Source organism: Petromyzon marinus, chromosome 11, assembly GCF_048934315.1.
Source record: "Petromyzon marinus isolate PM22_M1 ecotype Great Lakes invasive population chromosome 11, UKy_Petmar_22M1.pri1.0, whole genome shotgun sequence".
Classification (NCBI taxonomy): Eukaryota; Metazoa; Chordata; class Hyperoartia; order Petromyzontiformes; family Petromyzontidae; genus Petromyzon; species Petromyzon marinus.
In genome coordinates, this window is record NC_133677.1 from 13447734 (window position 1) to 13475061 (window position 27328).

The following is a 27328-nucleotide window of genomic DNA, read 5'->3' on the forward strand; positions in this document are numbered from 1 at the left end:
ATGTCATTAAACAATAGTGACTGACTGTGACACGCCGTGAACTGATGATACGGGATGCTCGATACGCACCTGGAAATCGCTCCTAATTCTGAACGATGTCCCAGAGAATCGCTACAATTTGTGCCGAACCGTTACGGCGGATTAACAAAATGCTGTCGCCCGGGGAAAGCCCACAAAGGTCACAAAATCTAGGATGCAAATTCGCTCAGAATATCCATACTGCAGGGGAAAAATAGTGACATCACCAGAGGGAGAAACCCCAGAGAAGTCGTGCCCACAGCAGTCGAGTTACAGCAGTGGTCAAGACGGCGTGCGATTTGACGCCCACAAAAAAATCCCCATAAAAGTTCGAGTTTAATAGGCCACGTGACAGGGTCCCCCTGGCCTGAGCCAGGTATTTACAATCGCACGCAGTTGTGCACTAAATCGTGACTAACATTTTTTTTAACGCGTTCCTGTGCAGTGTTGAAAGTTTTTTTTCTCAAGTCCAGGATGCTTTTCTCGTATATTCAAATTCTCTCTTTTATATTCACTGTCTGGAGGTTTTGTGACCATGCTGATGATCGGTGCACATTTGCATGAAGAAAAATCTCAATCGTTTCTGGTATATCTACACAAGATTTGCATTCGTGTAAGGGCATATCAGACATAAAGGGTGCATTAAATTCGTGTAAAGGTATAGCTGAAATGAATTACAAAATTCAAGTACACCACCACAAACATCACCATTGTTTGTCAGACGAGGTGCCCTCGGAGACCACGTGAAGTGTTGAAGGCTTGCAGGCAGTTAATGGGCACAACGAAATGTGTTTCCCGACACACAATATGCTCCAGCAACCAAGGATTTGTAATCCCCTAGTTAACATTCGCTCATATGCTCCAATATTATTAAACTTATACCCGTCAAACCATACGGTTTACCCATATCCTTGTACATGGAAATTTAGTTTTCAGGTCCATACGGCGTACAGCCGTTTCAATACGGGCAAAAAAAGTTTTTGTCTGTGTTTCTCACGGATGAGACTTTGTTGAATGAAGGTCTGAATCGGTCTGTAATAAGTGAGGCACTGATAAGGGGTTGACAGGTATGGAAACTCTCCCCAACCATCCACTGTAAACTCCATGGCCCTGTTCGTGCCCAGGTACTAGATATTTTTTTTTATTTTGCCTATGGCTCCCCCGTCATAAGCCAGCAGTTTCTGTCCTGTGTCTTGAGATGCAGTTGTGTTTAGATGTTGTACAATATTATGAACGTGCGTATGTTTCATGATGCCGGGGCATAAATGTGGGAAGTCTCTTTTTTCCAGGGCATCTCATAACCTGGTTAAACCCAGGATGGGCATGACAGCCTGAATGTTTCAAACAGACAATATAAAAACCCGCACACAACTCGGAAACACATCTGGCCATAATTTAATGGACCAACCATGAACCCAAAGCCTGGAAGTTAGCCTTGGTGTTAAGATTATGGGTATTCAATGGGAGTCTGAAAGGGATTTTTGAAGCTAAAGGTGGAGCAATATAGTGGAGTGGCCATGGATATTGCACATACAGGTAGTGGTACATTCCCACGTGAGTTTAATTGTTCAATAATGGCTTTCTCACGGGCCCAGGTTTTTGGGAGGCAGCGCAGACGTTCGTTGAGGTTTTAGTAGGCAACCCAAGGGGCAATGGGATATTTGTAAAATAATAAAGATGCTTTTTAATTATATACGTCATCCAGTGTGAAGGATGGGTGGATAGCTGTGCATAGGCTCTGCGATATTTTCAGTCCAGTCCCCAGTTAAGCATTTCTATTCGTGAATGTAGTTGTATGGTGAACTTCTTTCGCACCATACATATTCAACCGCTTTAAGCTAAGGTGCGGGGGAAGGACAGCAAACTAAACACAAAAAGCAGTTCTATAGAAATTCGTTTTCAATCGAGATGATTTAAAAGTGCATAGCTCCAGTGGCTTCCTAATATCAGCGCGTTCCAGATAGCCGCAGAAGCACATCTGTGGTGTTTTCGTATATTAAATACAGTACGCATTGCAAAACAAAATCACCCTTCTTTAAAGGACAATACAAATCAATTACATAAAACAGTAATTGAAAAAAAACAAATGAAATACGCATATTTGTAAAAACTGCATTTCATTTTTGAATGCATTATCCTAATGTTCAGAATACTCATCAGCTCTTTTAAACACACACCTCCATGTGATTACATAATCCAATTTTACTACGAGGCTGTTTTTATACCATGACAGAACATTATTCATCTTGTGGTTGTAACACCCAGATGCTAAAGAGACAAAAGTGATCAAAGATTAATAAATCATTTATTCCAACTTGCCACAGTACAACCAATGTAAGGATTGTTATATATTCGTAAAAAGTTCACATTCAAACTTTATTTCAGGGGTAAAGTGGAGCGTACATCAAGGACATTTTTGGTTTGAATTTGGCACAAGACTGTTGCCACTTGGATTTATGACTCGATAACCATCTGAGTGTCAGGTTACATCCTTGAATGTCTGGATTGTAAGTTGGCTATCTGGCTTGATTTTTAATCGGTGAGCTGACAAGCTAGCTGGTTACGATGACTCACAGCCAGTCTGTAAAGGACTTTCCACTCATAACTTGCAGGTTTCCTGATGTTTATTTTCCTGGCCAAGACAGAGTGGTTTATTCTGCATGGCTGGCTGATTTATTGGCTTGGTCAGCGATATTTAAAAATCTGGTTGAAAAGATATTGGTTGGGATGACTCACTGCCTGCTGGATTAGACGATTGTCCAGACGGGTGTTTTTTTTGTATACGCCTCGAGTGAAATCTAAAAAGGCTTCGTCTCTTTAAGTAACCATTTTAAGGCATCCTCTCGGCCCTGCTTCTTCAGCTCAGCCCCCACCACCTCCTGGCAGTGTTCGTGGTACTTGTTCACCCAGGAGATCTGTGGACACAACGGTAGAAACGTCACCGTTTACAATAGAACACGAACCACGTAGAGTGGAGGCACAAATTGGCCAAAGCTACAAGCAGAACACTTCAGGGCGTAACAATCCTGAAGGGTGTTCATTCGAACCGGCACGATTGGTCATAGTGGATAAAACACTTGTTCCACTATGACCTATACCAGATTACTTTGTGGTCAATTACTTGAGTCTGATTCTGAGTCTTTTTTAAAAATGGCACCTGGACATTCTTCTTCCCGAAGGAAAGGAAACCACTCCCCCCCCCCCTCTGGAGAGCCCTGCCCAGCGTGATGTGGCTAATATTGCTATATCGGGGAGACGAAGCGACATGTCTCTGACCGAATTCGCGAGCACAAATCAGATTTGCAACACGGCAGAACGAATTCTTCTGCTGTAGCTGATCACTGTTACAACACTGTGGGTGATCACGATATAATTTTCTCCGATACCAAGGTTCTTTGCAAACCCACGTGTTTTTATCAGAGATTTGTTCACGAGGCAATTCAGATTTACAAACACAGACACAATTTCAACCGAGAAGATGGTTTCAAATTAAGCAACCATTGGAAAGATGTTCTAAATCGAACCAAACATTAAACTAATTTTCAATGGTACAGTATATTTTTTCAATTAGTGGTACCCCAAACTTTCGCAGCTCTTAAAATTCCCTTTTCACACCATCGAAGTGTATACCCAGTTGCTGTTAATAGCTCAACTTATTGAAGAATATATTGAGTACATTTATTATATTGATGTAATTTAGACTTAGTTTTTTCACATCGGTTTACTGTATTATAGTTGGGTCGTGCAGCCCCTTTGGCGTCCATGTACTAGGTGCCTCTGTGGGTTGTGTAGGCTTTGACTTTAACATAGCTATTTCTATGACCACTCACAAGCTAATCCTTCAGCTATTTCAATGCTAAATTATCCTGTTTGATATGTAAACTCCTTTGTCAAGGTGCCTCACTTCTCTCACCCAGCTTAAAAGACGCTACGAATCAATAGCAGCGTTCATTGAAGCGCTGTCGTCCCGACAGTTCTGTTCCTTCACCTGAAGAAGGCTACTTGTGTTGTGGCCGAAACGTCGTGATTTTTGTTGTTTTATTTTTTACCTACGTGACTTTACCGAATAGAACCAAAGAGTATGGATCCTTGCAGTCACAAAAGCTTCAAATCTAGTTATATATAATCATACATATTCAAAAGTATATCTGTGTCTCCACACAAATAGAAATATTAGTCCATCAGCCTATTGGCTTTCCAGTCTAATGTTATCAAGCAGAATTTATTTAAGCATGCAACATCTGAAACGGTTTCAACCTTCTGGTTCTCATCAGCAGAGTCAGGTTTGTTAAACAAAGGATGCTGGATTACCATATGTTATCGGCAAGGGCACTCCATAAAATTATGGGGCATTCTTCAGTGCATAAAGCATATATAAGCGGAAGTTCGTTTCTCTGTTTCCACATATACCCACATGAACACGTGTGCGATGAATGCTTCTGGTGCGCTGATTGACAGCGAGCGCCTCACCTCGCTCTCTGTAAGCAATGATCTCTCGATCATCTTGAGCTGAATCGGTACCAGGGTCAGTGGCTCAAAGGTCAGTGAGCCTCGGTCCTTGAAGTTGTACTGTGGAAAAAACACAGAGTTAAACTGCAATCCACTGTACAACAATGCCCATGATTAAATGTCTTATTTTTTGTGCCTTGTCAGAAATCGGGTATGCATAGGAACTAGGTTTACACAATGATACGGGACCATGCCAGATGTTCTGCAATCCATCAGTACAAGACAATGCTTGCTATTTTTCATACCTAGTCAGATCTTACACAAACTGTTGGAACAATTTAAGCTAAATTGAACTTGGGATGAAAAATCGGTACATGAAGGAAGGCTCAAACTTTGCACCTCCGATTAGCACGGTTGGCCACGTACAGTGTGAAAGAAGTTCAACATACACATGTACGTGCAGGCCCACATTAAGGTTTGTTGAGATACAAACTGTCTCGTGAGGAACACCCAGGATTATGATTCCAGAAAGAAACAGTAGTTTCTGATGTTTTATTACAGATCATTTTTGGGCCATGGCAAGGTCAAGAGGTCGTCATTCACGTCACCATGCCTTTTCATTGCTTCCTACTTCTGGAAGATCCCATCATTTCACAAATTATTTGGCGATGCTGTTTTAGCAGTGGTGCACAAGCACAAATAACAAAACTCCTCACACTTGTAAATAAAGAAAAACATTAAATAAGTGCTATAAAGAAGGGCCATTGTCCAAAATTCTGCCTGTTATATATGAAAACATTTCAGGCAGCGTTTTTACAAATGTGTTGGGGTTTATCTTCATAAAATAAATTAAATCTCTAAGAAGGAACCTTGAACATCAACGTCTGACTTTAAAAAGGTTCCCTCTTACAAGACCCTATACCATCCTATTTACAAAATGCCCTCATTTTCTTAAAATGTCTCCATAGAATAATTCTTGCCTACCTCTGCCCATTCACTTTGTTTTGCTCTCCTTTGTATTCTCTCTGCTTCAGCACCCAAGGTTTAACTATACAAATAACCACTCAGTGGAGGTAATTCCTTCTCTGCCACCACTTCGGTGGCCTGGAGTTTCCTCCCCAAACCTCGGCACTGTTCAGATCCTTCCCGTGGTTCAAGTCCAGGATCAAGACTCTCCTCTTGTCCACAGTTGATAAAACCGTCTCTTGAAATGCCTTTAACCTCTCCCGACCATACCACCATCTCACTTTCTTGCCACTGTCGTTTGCAATGCAACTGCATTTCGCTTTGCAGATTCCCGTCATGTGAATGTACACCTATTTTGTACAGCGTTTTAAGACGCAGTTAAAGTAGATACTCTACACCTGGGGTCGGCAACCAAAATAACAAGAAGAACAATATTTTTTTCGAATTCGGTAAAAAACTAAATACCTAAAGAGCCGCCATGCGCTGTGTGGGAATAAGAGACGGTGGTCCTTAATACATAACGTCATGAAACAATCCTTAAAGAGCCGCATGGGGCTCCGGAACCACAGGTTACAGACCCCTAGCACTATACAATCAATTTGTACCGTGTTACAATTGGGGCTGAAACTCATATTACTTAATGGCCAATAGGAACACCATATACGCACGCAAAAACCTTGAAGATAATGTAAAGCATATTCTTAGTTTTTTCGGTAAAGTCACGTTGAAGGGAAACAACAAAATAATAAAATATATATAAAACAATAAAAAATTCTCACGACGTTTTGACCATAACTCAAACGGTCGTCTTCAGGTGTGTTGGTTTGCATAAATTGATTTTTAAACGGCATATTTATTTATTTATAAAAACGTTAGCGCCACGCGCAACGATTTGGCAGTTTATTTAGGACTAGTCCATCTATATTCTGAAAAGAGGAGGGGGGAGACGAAATTTTATAATGTATGCTGTCTGAAAGCCACTGTAAGCGTGAACAATCAATTAAGACCTGAAATGGCTCACATGCCATTGACTTTTCCAAGACAGAGGTTCTTTGTAAGCCATCTGGCTTCCATGAGAGATTCGTTCATGAGGCTATCCACATATACAAGCACAGAGACAATTTCAACCGAGAAGATGGATTCTATCTTACCAATCATTGGAAAGATTTGATAAACCATTTCAGGTCTTAATTGATTGTTCACGCTTACAGTGGCTTTCAGACAGCATACATTATAAAATTTCGTCTCCCCCCTCCTCTTTGCAGAATATAGATGGACTAGTCCTAAATAAACTGCCAAATCGTTGCGCGTGGCGCTAACGTTTTTATAAATAAATAAATGCACCGTTTAAAAATAAATTTATGCAAACCAACACACCTGAAGACGACCGTTTGAGTTATGGTCGAAACGTCGTGAGAATTTTTTTATTGTTTTATATATATTTTATTATTTTGTTGTTTCCCTTCAACGTGACTTTACCGAAAAAACTAAGAATATGAATTACTGCAGTCACGAAAGCTTTAAATCAAAAGATAATGTAAAGCTTTCATTTATACATTTGCCATAAAATATACAATTACGGTCCTATCCATCATTAACTGAGAAATGTGTTTAAAAGCCACGTAAGATTGTGGGTGAATTTCACTTGTGTGTAGTAAAGATCTGCCTTGAATGACCCTGTTCACGATGCCCTCTCTTCTCCAAGCCAAGCAATGATGGAGTCAATATGAGAAAGTGTACGAGCTTGCTGTACCCGAGTCTTGGCTGGGATCACCAGGAGAACATTTTCAATGCGAATCCCAAAGGCACCCTCCTCATAGAAGCCTGGTTCTGTGGGGCACAGGAAGAGGGAGGCGGTGACCAACAGACTCCAAATGAATAACAATTTTCATCAACGCCATCAGACATTCGTATATGATAGAAATTTGTAGCCATGTAGATTGAACTCAGTTGATTGTTAATGTAAAAAAATGTGATTTACCTAAGGTTTAAAAATGGGATCAAAATTATAATTGAAAGCTTTGTCAGTGCACTGCTGGATCAAGGTCTCTCCATGCTGTGTCCATCATAGAAGTTATTTGACCAGGGCGCCAGTGGCAAAATGTTAACTACCTCGCCTGGTGTGCAGTAGGTCGTGGGTTCGATCCCAACCCCTGTATATTTGGAGTTTGCACGATGTCCCTGTGGTCACGTGGTTTTTCTCTGGGTCCTCTGGTTTTGTATCCCTCCACATTTATAAACAACATGCGTCGAGAGTATTTGGCTGCTGTCAATTTTCACGCGATAAGCCACTTCGTTGAGCTGTCATTTGTGACGGCCAGGTCGCTTCTGAAAAAGAGCTACACAGCTCAGTGGGCCTTACCTGGTAAAATAAAAAGTTTTAGTTTAGTACAGTTTTTACCACGCTGGTCAGTTGGGGATAATAAAGGGGAGGCCCAGGTCTGGTTCAGATGCTGCTCGCCATGAGTGTTATCCATCTCTTCTCAACCAAGCAAGGAAGTTGGGATTGTGGTCTGGGATGTGTAGGCCTAACTTTTGTTTGTGCTTTTAGTTTTGGTGCCATATCTTTATTTGCTTATTTTTGTAGTTTGCTTGGTAGTAGTAGGGTTTTCATTTGCTTGGTGTGTGTGCACTGTGCGTAGCCAACCGCGTATGTGGGATTTGGTCCTTGTATATGATTAATGTACAGTGTTGTGGGATGCTGTTGGCATGAATGACACTGCTATATAAAATGTAAGTCTTATTTTTATTATCTCTGGGAAGCAAACACAAGTTACCACCACTGCTCCGACCCTAGGTTGGTCATATTTAAAATTAAATCACGTACTTTATCATTTTTATAATGAGGTTGCATGCGCTTTAAAATAAGCAGAGTGCAATTATAAAAACAAATATGAGTGATGTTACGCGCCACAGACTTTCTTCGAGTGAACAACGGGCACGGAACCAATCCTGCGGGCGTGACCTCGTTCTAAAAGGAGGGCGCCCCATACAAAAACTCAGAGGGTGGTGGAGGCACGACCATCAATATTAAACAAACCTCAACCGTTAAACGTTAATCGCGACACAGCGCGAGTGAACAATGCGAGTTGCTTTTGTCTAGAGTGCATTCGGCTCCACATCATCCGCTGTGTGTACACGAGGAAAGGCTGCAGTGCAGCAGCACCTTGTTTAGCCTTCGCTAAGAAGTCAGAAGGGCCAGAGCCTTCAGCTCGTGGTGGCGGGGGGGGGGGGGGGCAGTTGGAGGGCGGTGGGGGGGGTCCTCGTAAGCCAGCAATGCTCTTGCTGCCGTCCCCGCACGCGGTGTCGTTACCGTCTGTGATGATCATGTTCGCTTCCAGGGGCTCGTCCGCAAAGGTCTTGTAGCTGATGCCGCACGGGCCCTCGTGCACGTTGAGGAAGGAGCCCACGCCGTGGCCTGTGCCGTGCAGGTACTCGAGGCCCACCTGCCACAGCGCCATCCGTGCCAGCGTGTCCAGCAGGTGCCCTGCGCAACGCGCAAGCGGAGGCAACGAAAACCTTGCACACCGTGGTGGAGACGACTGGGGGGGGGGGGGGGACAGCATGAGGGCCGCGATAATTGTTTGTATCGTCGGGGTTCTTTTGCAACATTACCAATCACATCCTGATTATCGTTGCTCTTTTTGTTTTGCTCAGAAGCCGTATTTCCCCGACTAATTGTCTACGAAATAACAAAATCGTTGAAGTTGTAAATAAATGGATATTACCCGTTAAATTATTGCTTTGCAAAACGTTTCCCGGAGTCATTTATGACACGGCAATTATACATTTATGTAATAACTTCATTGTTTTGTGTGTAACTGACAGAATGTGCATTCATTGCGTCATGGATTGTAAAAGTTATCACGATTAGAAGACGTTGTTTTCACTTACACAGATGTACAACAAAGCACGTGGACAGTGCAATAAAAATGTGGAAAAGCTATTAAAAAAGTTATATTGTGATAATCATTGTGCTGCAACATATGATATTGTATTGTTAACAGTGACGTTACAGCAACTCCAATGGGAACCATGTTGCACTTCTGTTTTATACATGCAAACAAAGACAAAGACCCCCCCCGTATAGCCTTAACACACTGTTGGGGCAAGTGCTGTCAGCGAGCACCTATGAAGGCCGGCATGACACACGAGGGGGTGGGTGGCCAGCACCACGCCCGGCCGCCTTTGTCTCCCTCGTGGAAATGTTTTACACACCGCACCAGGTACTAATTTGAGGCTGAGTCGATCTAGGGGAGGTCCAGGACCGGTTCAGATAATCGTCACCGGTGTTGGCCATGAGCGGGAATCGAAATCGGGTCGCCGGTTCGTAGAGCTAACCACGACACTACTGCTCCCCACATTATGCATGCAACACGCTGCACACATACAACATGAACAATGCTAAGCGTGCATGCACAGCAAATAGATTAAACATAGATGCGCGCACATACACACACTTTGTAAATATACACAAGAGGTACTTAACAACACGCACAGTAAAAGCATATGGAAAATGCATGCCAATTGCCCAGAGGTATTTAAGTTGAGTGAGACTTATTCTTAGCTCTTTCGGTAAAGTCACGTTGAAGGGAAACAATAAAATAATAAAATATATATAAAACAATAAAAATTCTCACGACGTTTCGACCATAACACAAACGATCGTCATCAGGTGTGTCGGTTTTTACCTGATGACGACCGTTTGTGTTATGGTCGAAACGTGAGAATTTTTATTGTTTTATATATATATTTTATTAATTTATTGTTTCCCTTCAACGTGACTTTACCGAAAGAGCTAAGAATATGAATTACTGCAGTCATGAAAGCTTTAAATAAAAATTTGAGTGAGACTGTTAAAAGACGGTACTTAACTGAAATTATCAGAAAAAACGAATGAATAACATAAAATTGACAACGATAAAATGTGCACGACCATGGCACTATCAGACATCGTCATGGTAATGTTATTTCACTTAACTCCATTAGAATCACCTGACCATGTTAATGTGGTAAATATGAGCAAGATATACATTCTTATCCCTTTCCCGTTCTGATGACGTAACGTGTACGCCATCAGCTGTGACGTTGAGCTTCCTGCAACATGTCGATGAGTTATAATTACTTGTGACGATTTACAGTGTGAATATTCTCACCCTCTTTAACCAGGGCAGAATTACATCTCAAATCTCCCTATGAACAAAGGGGAGTCACTCTTCTTGAGGCGGCAGAAGCATGCTATACGGCGGTGACCTGTATCGTTGTCTCTACCTTTGGTGCCAATGGGGAAGACTGCTGTGTTGACCGCGATGTAACCTTTTAACACCCGGGTAAAGCACTCCTGTAAAACACCATCGAAACACACGGCGCGCACAGTTCTTGAGCTACACACAGGCACACACTCGCGGTGGTCGCGATGCACGTGGCCTGTAATCCAGCAATTGGGGAGGCGGGGATTGGTGGATCGCACTAATGCTGCAAAACGCCCTTCCCATGCATGTCAAGGTGGTTCCACACCCTGGCTTGCCAGGAGAAGGCGGCACAGCAAAACGAATATCATCTTTCCCTTCTGTATGGGATTTTTGTTGCCTCCATGTACATTTTTCTCCGGGTGTATGTCTGTTTGTTGTATGTATGTTGAACTTATTTCGCACCGTACGTAGCCGACCGTGCTAATCGGCAGGTGCGGGTTGGAGGGACGACAAACTAAACGCAACAAAAAGCAGTTCTAAAGAAATTCGTTTTCAATCGAGATGATTTTAAAGTGCATAGCTCCAGTGGCTTTCTAATATCGGAAGGAAGAGCGTTCCAGACAGGCCGCAGAAGCGCATCTCAAAGCGCGCGATGCAGCGACCGTGTTTGTTCGATGGCGAGCCAAAAGCCGCTGTGAGGATGACCGGAGTTTGCGTGATGGTTTATGCTCCTTGACGAGATAAGCGAGGTATTGTGGGTGTTCCAGTTTCCACCCACATATATTAACGTTCATTCATTAGCTGAAAACATCTTGGTATATAGAAAGGACTGCAGAACTTTGGCAATTGTTGGTAGAGCTGGCTCACCGCCTGGCTGCCTTCCAGCTTGTCTGCGGTTCCTTAGCGATTGCGAGATGCAATTTGTATTTAACGACGCCGAATAAAACTAACATATATTTTTTATGCCCATTCATCGTCAGAAAAAACAATTTATTTCGTGACACATTCAAGTAAATTAAGATAACTGGTACCAGGATGACATGAAGACAACCGGGCTGTCTTCTCGTCCACTGCGGATGCCGCACTCACAGCAGAGGCATTGCCACAGGAGACCAGGGGTGGCACGGCCCTAATGATTTATGTAAAGTAGTACCCCCTCCCCTGCTGGAATGGGATCGCTAACTCATCCAATTTTGGATGGTTTCCTAATACGACTACATTTTAAAACGCTAAACAGTGGTGGGAGCCAAGGGGTGGTTTCTGCAGTGATAACCCATTCGGGACTTCTAACATTTACGTCTGCATTACACTTGGAATAGAAATATTAAAAACCGTTCAATGCTTAGATATAACTTCACAAGGCAAAGCACAACACGATGAAATATTTTTTTAGTTGGATGTGTTTTTGAGTTCAAATGAAACAAAATAATAAATGCAGCACTCCTTGGTCGTGTTTTTCTGTTTTAGCGTGTCACCACCTGTATTTCACAGTTTACAGTAAATAAAAGCAATAAAATTATCACACGTGCCATATTGTGCACCCTTGTTACGAACGTGTGCACGCAAGTGGTTTGGAAATCAGTTTATTTGCCACCCTTGAATGTTGCTCACATTTTACTTTCACCCGCTGTGAATGTGCTTTGCTCAAACTTGTTAAATGACTACGTCGCAACATTGGACACATGGCGCTGATTGGTAAACAAGAAAACGTAGCCCTAGTGGTGTTGAGCTTCAGAGTCAAGTGAAGCAGTAGGAGTGACAACTGGCACAATCACTTCTGCGGCATAACTGCCTCTGCAAGGCCACTCAACTATTCAAAACGCCAAGTTTGATTATAGCATAACTGGCACAGCTGCAGAATATCAGGATCAGAATCTTCTTGGTTCTTTCGGTAAAGTCACGTAGAAGGGAAATAATACAAATAAAACATAATAAAATTATCACGACGTTTCGGCCACAACACAAGCGGCCGTCGTCAGGTGAAGAAACAGAACTGTCGGAAAGAAAGCGCTCCATTTGGAGCGCTTTCTTTCCGATTTTATTATGTCTTATTATTATATTATTTCCCTTCTACGTGACTTTACAAAAAACCAAGAAGATGAATCCCTGCAGTCACGAAAGCTTTAAATCAGAATCAGAATGTTTATTTGTACTGGAGGAATTCGATGAGCTATAAAGCTCTTTTTCACAGATGTCCAGTAGGGACCGGGTCAGAACGTTACAAGTCATACAAAAACAAGATAGGAGTGCTAAGTATGGGAAAGGTAAACAAATCACTTTAAAAAATACGATTAAAAATAAACTTTTTATTTTACCCGGTAAGGCCCACTGAGCTCTTAGCTTCTTTTTCAGAAGCGACCTGGCCACAAATGATAGCTCAACGAAGTGGCCTATCACGTGAAAATGTATAGCAGCGAAATAATCTAGAGGCATGTTTCTAATCATGCGATACAAGCCTGCAAGCGGCTTGTGTACTCACCAGGTCGTTAACAAGGCTGAAGTACAATGTACGATCTCAGTGCCGATAGCAAAAGTATAAGAAGGTCTCGCCAAAAGAGCCGTCTATAATGCACGACCAACCAAGCCCCTTCCTGAACACCCGTGTTTACGCAAGCGCTGTTCTGCAATCCTAAGGGGTACACTGCGGCAATACGAAGAGTAACTGAGCCGCTCAGAGTTGGATGACCGCATAGATGGAGCGCTTACCTTTTCATATGCACTGGGGGTTCCAAAGTGCACAGTCCTGGTTACATCGGTTGTTCCGTCCCTGTAAAATAAGATTATTGTTTACGATTAATAATATACAGGGCGTGCAATTACATCCAAAAGGGGCATTATAAGTACACAAGAGCACCGACTCCGTTTTAAAGACGAGGGTAAGGGCCTCCTCCATGCTTCACCACGCCGGTCAGTGTGGGTTGGTGAAGGGGACGGTGCCCAGGACAAGTTCAGATATCACTTCCCACCGATGTTATCCCTGGATGTAAATCAAACCCACGTCTCATGGATTCACAGCATAGTGCGCCAACCACGGCGCCACTACTCAAACCCCGAGGCATATTATGTATAATTACTAAACTAAACTATGCAATATTTTTTTTAATTTACCAGCTAAGGCCCACTGAGCTATGTAGCTCTTTTTCAGAAGCGACCTGGCAATCACAAATGATAGCCCAACGAAGTGGCTTATCACGTGGAAATACATAGCAGCCAAATACTCTAAACGCGTGATGTCCATTCCCAATTGAGTCACAGCGTGGTATTCTCACCTGTACTGAGCACCCGAGTCACAAAGGAAGACTTCATTCGTGGAAAGGGGTCGGTCCGAGTCCTTGGATGGTCTGAAAAATGCACGAGTGGATACACAGGCACACGCTCACGGCAGCTGGTTGTACTGCCCAAGCTGTGGCAGAAGCATTGAACTCAGATCTGCGTGGGCAATGTGTGTACGATCGGAGGGTAGGTAACGAGGGTAGGTAACATAAGACTGAGGATTAATTACTAAGTTTCGTCAGGTGGTCGCACTTCTTTGATGATGTCCCGACGTTATTTCACCTGGTCCAATAGCTTTCCTTTTTTCACACTGCATGTGCAGCACCATAGATGGAACGGTACCTCGTACCGTCAGGGAAGGGGCTGCAGCACCAGCCCAAGAGGGGAGGGGCTGCTGGGGGGCTCAGGATCCCCAGACAGCTAAGCCCCTTGGCGCCCCCAACGGGGGGTGGGGGGGGGCTTGGGGGTTCTGGGATCCCACGCAGCCCCACCCCTCAATGGGCAAGGGGCATAAAAGGGGACCTCCCCAGCCGATCTGGGACCAGTTGAAGACCGAAACCGAAGACCAGCAGCTAGATAGGACCCTGGACCCCCTCGACCCGCTGTCCTTGTAAGGGCCGGGACGCTGTGCGGGCCAGTGGTGAGACTCTGGGCCAGTGGTGGGACTCTAGGCCAGTGGTGAGACTCTGGGCCAGTGGTGGGACTCTGGGCCAGTGGTGGGACTCTGGGCCAGTGGTGGGACTCTGGGCCAGTGTTGGGACTCTGGGCCAGTGGTGGGACTCTGGGCCAGTGGTGGGACTCTGGGCCAGTGGTGGGACTCTGGGCCGGTGGTGGGACCCTGGGCCAGTGGTGGGACTCTGAGCCAGTGGTGGGACTCTGGGCCAGTGGTGGGACTCTGGGCCAGTGGTGGGACTCTGGGCCAGTGGTGAGACTCTGGGCCAGTGGTGAGACTCTGGGCCAGTGGTGAGACTCTGGGCCAGTGGTGGGACTCTGGGCCAGTGGTGAGACTCTGGGCCAGTGGTGAGACTCTGGGCCGGTGGTGGGACTCTGGGCCGGTGGTGGGACTCTGGGCCGGTGGTGGGACTCTGGGCCTGTGGTGGGACTCTGGGCCAGTGGTGGAACTCTGGGCCAGTGGTGGGACTCTGGGCCAGTGGTGGGACTCTGGGCCAGTGGTGGGACTCTGGGCCAGTGGTGGGACTCTGGGCCAGTGGTGGGACTCTGGGCCAGTGGTGGGACTCTGGGCCAGTGGTGGGACTCTGGGCCAGTGGTGGGACTCTGGGCCGGTGGTGGGACTCTGGGCCGGTGGTGGGACCCTGGGCCAGTGGTGGGACCCTGGGCCAGTGGTGGGACTCTGGGCCAGTGGTGGGACTCTGGGCCGGTGGTGGGACTCTGGGCCAGTGGTGGGACTCTGGGCCAGTGGTGGGACTCTGGGACTCCCGGCCCCACGCCCTTATAAGGGCGAGGTCCGAGGACGCCAGAGTGTAGACCCGCACCTTGGCTGGGTGGGGTCAGGGTAGCCTCCCCTAGGGTGATCATAGCGGAGGAGCCGAGAGCGTAGCCAGTGTCACGGCACGCTAGGAGTAGGCCGTGTCCCTAGGCTGTAGCGGTGTATCAGGACTGTTGGAGTGCTGTATTGTAATAAAGAAGTTACCTATACGAAGTGTCTCCGGAACCCATTACACATGGGTAGTGTGTTACTTATGTGTGGAAGTTAGGATATTATCCTCGCCTGAGAATGTTTTTACTCTGTCGAATATACATACTTTGCTATACACGCCTGTATAAAATTCCTTCCACTCGTATAATTGTTTCTATCATGCGTCTTGGTTTTATTTTTCTCTCCTAGTAGCTAACACTTGTGATATATGACGTCAGTCAATTATGTTTTTGCTGCTCCCATTGTTTATTGGTATCCTAATTCACTTTGGTGCCGTGTTCTCTGATTAATGTTCTCATTGTGTTACAGAGGTATCAACGTTTTTTGTACGTTTTACATTTTTTAAGAAAACAAAGTATTAGATATACCATATATACCAGATTAGATATATCACATTAGAAAAAGTTATTGTCCACCTGGCTCATAACTTTTTGGCCACTCCACCACCCCTCCTGTGAAGGTTTGGCGAATGTTGGGATTGTGGTCTGGGGTATGGAGACCGAACGAATTTATTTATTTTCTCTGAGATTATATTTTTTGTTATTCTTGTCTTGGAATGTGTAATTTTTTCTCGTTATTTATGTATTCATTTTTTTTATTTGCTAAGTAGTGGGGTTTTGTTTTTGTATTATCCATATAAGGAACTGGCTAATTGATGTACAGTGTTTGGGATGCAATTTCATGAATGACGCTCTATAAAATGAAATGATTATACCAGACTGGGAAAAATATGTTCCTTAGTAAACTCAAGTCTATATCGGTAAAAATAAATAAAACCCTACAACACTATTCAGTCATTCGGAAGCAAACTCTCTTGGTGAACGTTCAGATCCAAACGCGGCTCAGGTCCCATCGGCTCCGAATCGGATTCAGGATTGGCCACACCCAACGTGACCCCAGTCTCACCAGACGTGAATGCAACAACTCTCGTATAGGCACTTATTTAATTAGAACACCTTTCCCATATTACAAACCCGACGGTCAATTGCATTTCTAAGCCTCGGAATATCATTCATTCATTCATCATGCACAGTCAGCGAGGACCGTAGTCGCCAAACGTGCGGCCTCTAGCGACAGCATTCGCATAAACTGCTCTTGGCTGCCATACACCGGCGTGTCTCGAGTGATTTGTTTGATTCATGGATCGCGGGGGGGGGGGGGGGCGGGGGCGGGGGGTGACCACATGGAGGGCGACGCCACTCCTTTGAGGGTCGCAATTCTCACTTCGAAAGTCAACCGGCCCACTGAAGTGCGCAATCTGCTTGAGCTTGCGCATCGAGACGGGTGGACGTGTACCAAAAAGTGATGGCCGTCTCCCCCTCTCGAACTGAGCTCTCGGGCGCTAGGTGACCGGTCGCAGATGCAACGCTGACATTTCTGACGAAGTCGAACCATCGCATGCCAAGAAGGCGTCTTTGGCATCGCATGCAGAAGGACTGCAGCCGATCCAAATCCTAGCTTGAAGCAATGTCCAACCTATGAATATCCCAGGACTTAATAACCATTGAAAAACATTTTGAAGCACAGCTCTGAGAAAGGACTGAACGAACGAGAGCACGAGAGCGTCGAGAGGACATACTTGTAGTGGATGATGGCCCCATTAGGTCCAGAGCCTGAAATGGTGGCAAAGCTGAGCTCCACAAAGTCCTCTTGCTGCCTTGGAAGAGACGCGAGAAGGACAAAGATTCATGTGTTTTTTTACTTTTAAAATACAAAAAACTGTGACCCTGTACACACTATTTAATCATGCCACTGCTGGAATGAGTAGCAATATTGACACTTAGCTCCCAATAAACCAAGAGACTTGCAGTCGTGAGTGAAGAAAGGCAATCATAAAACATGCCCAATACTTTACCAGCATTCGTTAAATATGTCACAGTTTTTTTTTACATGGATAAAATCTTATTCCTATTTTTGAGAGACAAAATGGGGAAAAAACAGGATAGGACCCCGTATTTTCAGAGACAGTTAAAACTAAAATTTAGAGAAGAGTCTTGCAATTAAAACTGAGCCTTACATTCATCAGCAGATGCAGAATGTTGACCACAAATCCTCACAATCTGCCACTTCACCGGCATCCACGAGACTCTGCGGCTGCTCTAAGCTCCGAATAAACCTCTAATTAATAGGAGTGTGTAGAAAACACAGCTTAACACTTTCCCATTCAGTTTCTCTTCCGATATGTATGTGTACATTATCTAAACAGAACCAGAAGAAAACTAAAATAAAATAACTCGGTTCCCAGGCTCCCATAAGGCCATGCGGCAGGACGTGTGCCACAGTTCAGCACCATCTACCATAGAGTGCGGTCGCCACAATTCTCTGCGGTGAGTTCAATGTCTTTAAAAACAACGGTGCTATGGCTCTAAATAAAATGAATGCTGAACAGCTTGCGTGTTCCGAGATTCAGCGATGAACGGGACACCCACCCTGCAACTTGTAGTCATCTCGGAATGGCAAAGGGTTAAAATTAAACACAAACTATGCCCTTACTTGCGGAAGAACTCTGCCTTGTCAGCAGCCGACACCTCGGTGACACCGCCATTTGGAACCTGCAAACAATATCAAAATTAATTCGTAACAATTTGTGGATTGTCAAGACAGATTTATTTGCCAATCAATATCAGAAAAATGGTCAAGTCACCGCTACGTTCTCTTGATTTTGGTCATTCCACACTGATAACTTGCAGCACATGAAAGTGGTCATCGGTCTTTTTCATTCATACGCGTTGTTATTATTATTATTATGTTACACCAAATTGTCCGCAAACGTCAAATCTAGGATGGCAGTTGATTCGACGATGCATTGGCAGCAGACACACTTGTGATGTCATTATATTGGTCGCGGTTGCAATTTACTTTGCCCAGTCGGTGTTAGCCGCTGAGGTCGTGACAGGTTTATTTTTTCATTCCTGTTGCTCCATGCCCCCTGTACCATTCCTGTTCCGTTGTGATGTGCACCGGTGCCTACTTTATTCAGGACAATATTGGCGCATTAAATGAAGATTGATTGATTGAGCATGGGCCATACGCAGAGTTTATTCACCTCTTTCTCCAGCCAACAGAAGAACTCGCACAAGGCCACGGCATCCTTCACCTGCAAAAACAGGGGACACAGCACATTATTTTTTTGGGGTGCCGTGGTGGCGAGATGTTAACTACCTCGCCTGGTATACAGGAGGTTGCGGGTTCAATCCCGACCCTGACGCTTGCTTTATATTTGGAGTTTGTCTCTCTCACCCCGTGCTTGTATGAATTTTTCTCTGGGTCTGGTTTTTACCTTCACATTTACAATCGAAGTGCGTTTTAGAGTATTTGGTTGCTATAAACGTCCACGTGATAAGCTACTTCATTGGCCTATCATTTGTGATGGCCAGGTCGCTTCTGAAAAAGAGCTGTGTGGCTCAGTGGGCCTTACCTGGTAAAATAAAAACAGTTCAAGTAGTAGTTCATTAACGTTGGTAACGATTAATCATATTAAATAATAACAATTGCAAACTGTAACGCGCTGCAGAGCGTTATTTCGAAGCGAGTTAACGACTCAGAGGAGCGAGGAGGAACCACGGACGAGCGGGGGGAGGTAGCAGCCACGCGCGTCAGCCGGTGCCAAATTCCCTCCCAAGCTCTGCGGTCCTCTACATACGAAGGTGTTATCGGCTCTTTAAGTAGCGTCTACAATATTGATATCATGATAAACGCCTTAAGCTGGGCTATGTATTCAGTGCAAATCGGGCTGGTTTTATTTACACAACACACCCAATGTTATTTTGCCAAAAAAACATCAAACGGCCCACACAACAAACAAATCATTCCCGAACTTAACAATTACAAAACTAAACAAAAGCAGACCTTTTTTTACAAATCGTACAACGACTTGATGCACGGAAGGGCATCAAGTCAAAGCATATACCTTCATTATGTACAGCAGGAACGTGTAAGCACATGTACCACCAATGCTGCACGGCTCGACATATTGCCAGCTGCTTTTATTTTACTCGCCGAGATTAAACCGTTACAATTCTATCCGACGCGCAAGTAGGCAATTATAGAATGGACAAATGCAAGCGCTGCCGCGAGTATGGCAGGCCCTATTGGTTCGTCCGCCGTGCGATGGTGCCGCGTGGCTGTGCAACATACGTGAGCTCGTCTCATGCCCTCCACCTCGGTCTTGTTCTTGACGGCCTTTGCCAGGCAGATTGGAGTGTAGGGCATCTGCATTCTCTGCGACTGAGACGCGCAGACGCGGCGCGTGAGTAGATGAACGGCACCCCAAATGCAAAGCGCCAAGCAGAGTTCAAAAATCGAATTTTCACGACGGGACTGGTTTTGTGTGCAGCCAGTTGCCGACCGCACTGTGACAATAAACTCGTTTCGGCGCCCTTGTAATGGGCTTGCCGCGTTAGGGCGATGTAGAAGTTGTCATCGTTATTCTTATAACACTTAAGAAAACAGCTTCAATAAAGGGAAGGCACCTCTATTCGACCCTAGGATGTCAACGGTGCCATGCTGGGCTTGGAAGACGTCCGGCCACGTGACATTTTTTTTGTTTTTGGGTTTAAGGAAGACCAGCTGGGGCAAGCTTTTTTCCCCTGTACCAGAACAAAACAATCCTCATAGAAATGTAAACTTTGTACAATTCGCCAAACCCGAAACTGTTCAACTAACCACAGCACGAACATACGGGTAGAATCGCAATTAATCGAGTTACCCAAATCGTCATTAAGCCGTTCCCGTTCCGAGACGTCTACAAGTTGCAAAGTGGGTGTCTCGTTCACTGCTGAATCCCAGAACGCGCAAGCGGTTAGCGTTAATTTTATTTAGAGAGGCGTGGCGCCATTATTTTTCAAGACAATGGAATCACGCAGAGAACCGAAATGACACGACGGCACTCTGTGATACTTGGCGCCAAACTGTGCCACACACCCTCCCGCATGGCCTTGTGGGAGCCTCGGTACCGATAAAGTTATTCTACACTCGTTTTTCTTCCGATTCCATTCCGACGACGTACGTATGCATAGCCTCGAATAAACGCGAAACCTTGGGAATGACGGCGGTGAGCGCGAAGCTGGACTTGTCGCTGATCCACACGCGCTGCCCCGTGGCCAGCTGAGTGCACGCCTCCTGCAGCGAGGCGAGCACGGCCGCGTAGGGCAGGACCTCCACCCGCATGCCCGCATGCGACGGCGCCGCCAAGTCCAGCTCTAGGTGCGCACGCACGGTAACATCCTGCAGCCGACACTCGTCCACAAACAGCCTGCGCGCAATCATGCGTGCGTTCGCGGACGTGCGCGCGCACACACACACACACACGGATACGCACGCATGTAAAGGTAGCTGTGAATGCGCGCACGAGAGTAGTTTTACGGGTCGCGTTGCACAGCTCTCCGACGTGTTTTTGGGTTTTGCCGCACGCTGCTTCGTGCTGACGGCTTCCTACGTATTGTACAGTGAGGGAAAAAAAGTATTTGATCCGCTGCTGATTTTGTACGTTTGCCCACTGACAAAGAAATGATCAGTCTATAATTTTAATAGTAGGTTTATTTGAACAGTGAGAGACAGAATAACAACAACAAAATCCAGAAAAACGCATGTCAAAAATGTTATAAATTGATTTGCATTTTAATGAGGGAAATAAGTATTTGACCCCCTCTCAATGAGAAAGATTTCTGGCTCCCAGGTGTCTTTTACACAGGTAACGAGCTGAGATTAGGAGCACACTCTTAAAGGGAGTGCTCCTAATCTCAGCTTTTTACCTGTATAAAAGACACCTGTCCACAGAAGCAATCAATCAATCCGATTCCAAACTCTCCACCATGGCCAAGACCAAAGAGCTCTCCAAGGATGTCAGGGACAAGATTGTAGACCTACACAAGGCTAGAATGGGCTACAAGACCATTGCCAAGTAGCTTGGTGAGAAGGTGACAACAGTTGGTGCGATTATTCGCAAATGGAAGAAACACAAAAGAACTGCCAATCTCCCTCGGCCTGAGGCTCTATGCAAGATCTCACCTCGTGGATTTGAATGGTCATGAGAACGGTGAGGAATCAGCCCAGAACTACACGGGAGGATCTTGTCAATGCTCTCAAGGCAGCTGGGACCATAGTCACCAAGAAAACAATTCGTAACACACTACGCCGTGAAGGACTCAAATCCTGCAGCACCCGCAAGGCCCCCCAGCTCAAGAAAGCACATATACATGCCCGTCTGAAGTTTGCCAATGAACATCTGAATGATTCAGAGGACAACTGGGTGAAAGTGTTGTGGTCAGATGAGACCAAAATGGAGCTCTTTGGCATCAACTCAACTCGCCGTGTTTGGAGGAGAAGGAATGCGGCCTATGACCCCAAGAACACCATCCCCACCATCAAACATGGCGGTGGAAACATTATGCTTTGGGGGTGTTTTTCTGCTAAGGGGACAGGACAACTTCACCGTATCAAAGAGACGTTGGACGGGGCCATGTACCGTCAAATCTTGGGTGAGAACCTCCTTCCCTCAGCCAGGGCATTGAAAATGGGTCGTGGATGGGTATTCCAGCATGACAATGACCCAAAACACATGGCCAAGGCAACAAAGGAGTGGCTCAAGAAGAAGCACATTAAGGTCCTGGAGTGGCCTAGCCAGTCTCCAGACCTTAATCCCATAGAAAATCTGTGGAGGGAGCTGAATGTTCGAGTTGCCAAACGTCAGCCTCGAAACCTTAATGACTTGGAGAAGATCTGCAAAGAGGAGTGGGACAAAATCCCTCCTGAGACGTGTGCAAACCTGGTGGCCAACCACAAGAAACGTCTGACCTCTGTGATTGCCAACAAGGGTTTTGCCACCAAGTACTAAGTCATGTTTTGCAGAGGGGTCAAATACTTATTTCCCTCATTAAAATGCAAATCCATTTATAACATTTTGACATGCGTTTTTCTGGATTTTTTTGTTGTTATTCTGTCTCTCACTGTTCAAATAAACCTACCATTAAAGTATAGACTGATAATTTCTTTGTCAGTGGGCAAACGTACAAAATCAGCAGGGGATCAAATATTTTTTTCCCTCACTGTACGTTTAACTTCTTTCACACCGTATGTAGCCAACCGTGCTAATCGGAGGTGCGGGGAAAGGACAATAACAACTAAACGCTAAAAGCAGTTCTAAAGAAATCAGTTTCCAATCTAGATTAAACATTTCTTCAGCAACTCGATTCAGTTCCTAAATTCCAAAAGCCAATTGCTTCTTTAAAAAGCTCTCCCCAGCAAGTGGGAAGTGGAACGTCAGACATCACCCCCGACAACACGCGGCACAACCAGACAGCACGGAGAGCATAGCCATTCACACAGAGAGAACATGACATTTCAGGTCAAGCTTAGGGAACGGGTTGCATGTTGATGCCAAGATGTGGAACCATATCATCAGTTAATAGTACACGCCGGGATGACGTTGAAAGGTCACGCAACATGTCAGTGGTCAGTTCTGGAAACAGAGCTATCGGTAGACAACCTCCGATTAGCACGGTTGGCTATGTACGGTGCGAATTAAGTTCAAAGTACACACATACTAAACCCTTCTTCGAGTAGCTTCGTGACCAAGTTGAGGGGTGGGCAATACAGAATTCGAAATGCACGCATGTACACATTGCGTACGTGTTTCCCCCCCCCCCCCCAGAGATCTGCGAGGAAACCAGCGGGCATTACCTGATGGTTTCGAGCCCCACCATTGCATAGGCGAAAAACACAGGGTTGTACTCGACGTCCCCACCACGCATGTTGAACAGCCCTGGAAGCGCAGACACAATGTGGAGGGGGTGTTTTGTGAACACGCGCGCGCGCGCGCGATTAAGGGGGCCACTGGAACAAGTGAATACAAAACACGGCCAGGCGAGAGAATTAAACGTGAAAACTTCTGACGAAGAAAATTAGACGGAGAGCGTTCCATTGTACAAGGGTGTTGCGAGAAGTAAAGAATTTTTTTTATTTTAAGCGAACGTTCATTTTCCGCAAAGCCACAAAGCAAACGTGGTGTCCTGCTCAAGTGAGCATTGAGGCTGTGCTCATATCGTGTTTATAACCCTTAGCCCGTGGTGGAAGTTCCGCATTTCTATGGCGGGGCGAGTGTATCCACAGGACAACCGCTGTTAAATTCCCCCACAAATTGGCACTTGTTTTATCGACCCCCCCCCAGGCCAGATGGATGATGGGCCGAGTCCACCCCCCAAATCAGGATTTGAACTCACGACCTTCTGAATTGTGAGCCGCTCACTCTACCGCTTGACAAAGCCACGTCCTACTCAACTTACAAACTCGTCCCTCCCAGCAGCCCATGCACTCCCTAATGCATGCGGCACACACGCGTCCCTACGCAAGCGTGTATTCTGAACTTCTTTCGCACCATAACGTAGCCAACTGCGCTAATCGGAGAGGTCCCTAGCCATGACTGCACCACTGCCTGCACACATTTAATACGTTCAAACCGTCGTGGATTACCGAGTGAAACATTCAGAATCTGGATTGCAAGTCCAGTGCAGACAAAATTAGAATATGTATTTATACTAGAGGAATCCGATGAGTTATAAAGATATTTTTCACAGATGATTAGTCAGGGCGGTTAAGAACTTTACAACAACAAACAATACAAAAATATTATAGGAGTCCAAAGTACAGATAAGGCAAACAAATCGCCCAAAAACATACAAATGAAACTAAACAATCCCCATCCTACCAGACAAAGCCCACTGTGGTATTAAATGCATTTTCAGAAGTAACCTGGCCACAAATGATAGCTCAACAAAGTGGTTTATCATGTGGAAATGTATAGCAGCTAAATTATCTGAATAACTTCCTTGATGGTGAAACTCAAAATGTCAAAAAGGATTCAGTGTGCTTGTTTAAACAAATACTGCTGCGTAATATTAGTCTGGAAAACCTTTACGCTATGGAACTAAAGCATCTGATTTTATGTGGTGAGATGGAGCTCTGTTAACTCACTGTATCAAAGTCTTCTACCACTCCATACCTATCCCGAACATTTCTCTCATCTCACGACACCTCTATCTCATGGCTTTCTACTGTCTTTCCACTACTTCTGCCTATTGCCTAGACATTTCTCAACTCCTGCCATCTACCACATCTTAATGTCTCTTATCCCAGGAAAGCTTAAGTGAATCTCAAGACTTTTTCAAGCAGATCCCGCATTGTGATGTTTGTAAAAAAAAAATGTTTACGTGGTTATCCCCTGCCATCTCGCATCGCTGTGTGTTAGTGTGTTTGCGAGTTTCACAATCCTGCATGACCCACTCACCCTTGCCTCCAAAGTGCTGGATTACAGGCGTGAGCCACTACGCCTGGCAGTGTTGCCCCCTGTGGATTTAATCAGTGGTGTAGATGTTATTTCTGTGTGGCTGAGCGGAGATGTGTCTCGTACAGGCTATTTCATCCAGGGCAGTGATGACGATCCAAGCCGCTTTCCTCTGTTGCATCTTGGCTCTCAGCATCTCCACCTTGCTCTGCCAGCTCAGTCCTACCAGGGCACGGCACAGCGACGCAGAGTGGACATACGGTTCACACACGAACAAGTGACGGGAACATCCTGCAAAACACTACCAAGGGGCAGTGACATAATTGCAGCAACTGTGCGAGGCTCGGTGAATGATTATTATGCAAAGAAGAGCGACCAAGGCTGGATGATAGTTTTTACAGGACAGATGGAGGTATAGGACACACGGTCTGCAAAAAAAACACCTGTAACATGATGTGTGCCAAGGATTGAAGTTCTCGTGTGAACTTGTGTTATTCATAGGTCACTGCTAGGAGTACACTTTGGACAAACAAAATATGGGCACTTTATATGAACGTGAATTTTTTTTTTTAATAATACGAAGCAGGAGAGTAATGTGCCTGAAAAAAACCAATGTTTTAATTGGGCGAATCCTGCAAGCAATGCCAGATCAGAAGCATAGACAATGACAAACAAAATGGAACAAGTAGAAAAATCGTGCAAAAAAAAAGATGCACATTTTTGTAAATACGCGGAGAGGACGCACACGCCCACACGCGTCCACACCTTATGGACACTGGCGAGCAATGCAGGCTACATGTGATGTTTCAAACAAGCACAACCCCTCTATGATCCAACTGTCAAACAATAGTCTTTCCATTTCCCGTAAACTGTGGCTCACATTAAAGTCTCGCATTAGAACGTCCCACTGCAGACGCAGTTACCTCTTGCACAAGTAAAGCATCAAATAACATCCTTTCTGCGACTTTCAAGCTGCCCAACTGCGGATCACATCATCAGTAAGTGTTGTCGCTCAACAATCTACTGACCTGATGATAAACTTGGGCCTTCATTTATAATAGCTATCACTTGAGTCACAGTAATACGGTTCTCAAACACCGCACACAAGCCCGAGTTCCATCATCCAAGTTCTTAAGCAGTCATCTTAACTTACCGGCGAATCGTCAGCAAAAACCTATGGCTCTCCTTTGCAAACAGAATCACAGAATTGCTTAAATTCTACAAAACAGTCTTCCCTGTATATCCTCGGATGTTTCCTACTCTTGGAAGGCTCTTCTGAAAGTGGCAGAATGCATTCAGATGACACAAGAAACAAAGCTGTCCCTCGAATTCTCGAGAAAATCATTCCTTTCGCAATCACCGCGTCATTTATTTTTATTCCATCTTATGTAGCGGTATGATGACGGCCGCTTGCATGTGGCGAAATAAATTCACCAAGTACAGATAGATCTTACGTATATCCCGTCGAGCACATTGGCAGCAGTGTGTACAGCACAGCGGGCTGTACGGTCAAGAGAGCTGTATTATAGCGTAGAGCAGACGTGGATATTGATGCATTTGATAAAACACTTTTCAGGAACAGACGCCAACTCGAATGCCAAAATACATCCGTGTGATAAGACAAAAGTAATACCTTTCACAGGAGACAGTGCCCTTGTATTGGATGGAATGACTTGCCATGTTACAGCGTATCAGAAATGTAATAGGTGTCTGTTTGGTGTTTGAACATCTTAACACCTGTATTTATGCAATAAAAAGGAATAGCATTTTTCTTATAACCTTAATAGAGTACTGGCAAAGATGGTCGCATAGGAGTAATACATGTCAAAGGACATATAGCCCTTGTACTGGCTGAAATGGTTTGCAATGTTACGGCGAACCAGAAATTGTCGCCCATATTATTTCCAGGCGAAGTAGAAATTAAGAGAAGAGTTTTCACATTATATTTCACAAATGTCGCCGTACATATGCGTGTTGAAGTTCTTTCGCACCGTACGTAGCCAACCGTGATAATCGGAGGCGCGTGCGGGGGGGGGGGGGGGGCACAAACTAAACGCAAAAAATCAGCTCTTAAATAAATGAGTTTTCAATCTCGATTTAAAAGCACACCGCTCCAGCTGCTTCACAATAGCTCCAGTGGCTACGCAGCTCACCTGTGTAACTCAGAGGCAGCACGAGAAGGGGGCTCTGTGGCTGGGCGGAGCGGTCGTCCCAGATGGCGTCCACCAAGTTGGTGTTTGTGGACACCAACTGGATTCCTCCTCGCTTCAGCTGCTTCGAACTGGACTTCCAGGTGCCTGCCAAGGTGTCAGGAGAGCCATCGGGGGTGTCACGGTGGCGTAGACGTTAACGACCTCGCCTGGTACGCAGGTCGTGGATTCGAGCCCTACCCGGACGATGCCGGTATATATGGAGTTTGCACGTCTCTCTCCCCGTGGTCGTGTGGATTTTCCTCCTGGTCCTCCGGTGATTCCTTCCACGTTTTGAACCATG

The 27328-nt window shown here is 45.2% G+C and overlaps 1 protein-coding gene across 2 annotated transcripts in view; it reads right to left on the reverse strand.

The window, feature by feature from the left end:
- Positions 1 to 2304: 2304 nt before the first annotated feature.
- XPNPEP1 (X-prolyl aminopeptidase 1) overlaps positions 2305 to 27328 on the reverse strand; it is a 49238-nt gene continuing 24214 nt past the window's right edge. For both annotated transcript variants that reach the window (XM_032951953.2, XM_032951952.2), the window contains 15 exons: positions 26989 to 27132; positions 24962 to 25057; positions 23236 to 23317; positions 20593 to 20809; positions 19693 to 19782; positions 18602 to 18652; positions 18049 to 18107; positions 17135 to 17212; positions 13895 to 13966; positions 13332 to 13392; positions 10705 to 10774; positions 8747 to 8920; positions 7187 to 7263; positions 4489 to 4587; positions 2305 to 2933 (listed from right to left, as the gene is read on the reverse strand). In XM_032951953.2, coding sequence (XP_032807844.1) covers positions 2817 to 2933; positions 4489 to 4587; positions 7187 to 7263; positions 8747 to 8920; positions 10705 to 10774; positions 13332 to 13392; positions 13895 to 13966; positions 17135 to 17212; positions 18049 to 18107; positions 18602 to 18652; positions 19693 to 19782; positions 20593 to 20809; positions 23236 to 23317; positions 24962 to 25057; positions 26989 to 27132 — 1487 coding nt within the window. In that variant the 3' untranslated portion in view covers positions 2305 to 2816. The remainder of the gene's footprint in view (positions 2934 to 4488; positions 4588 to 7186; positions 7264 to 8746; positions 8921 to 10704; positions 10775 to 13331; positions 13393 to 13894; positions 13967 to 17134; positions 17213 to 18048; positions 18108 to 18601; positions 18653 to 19692; positions 19783 to 20592; positions 20810 to 23235; positions 23318 to 24961; positions 25058 to 26988; positions 27133 to 27328) is intronic.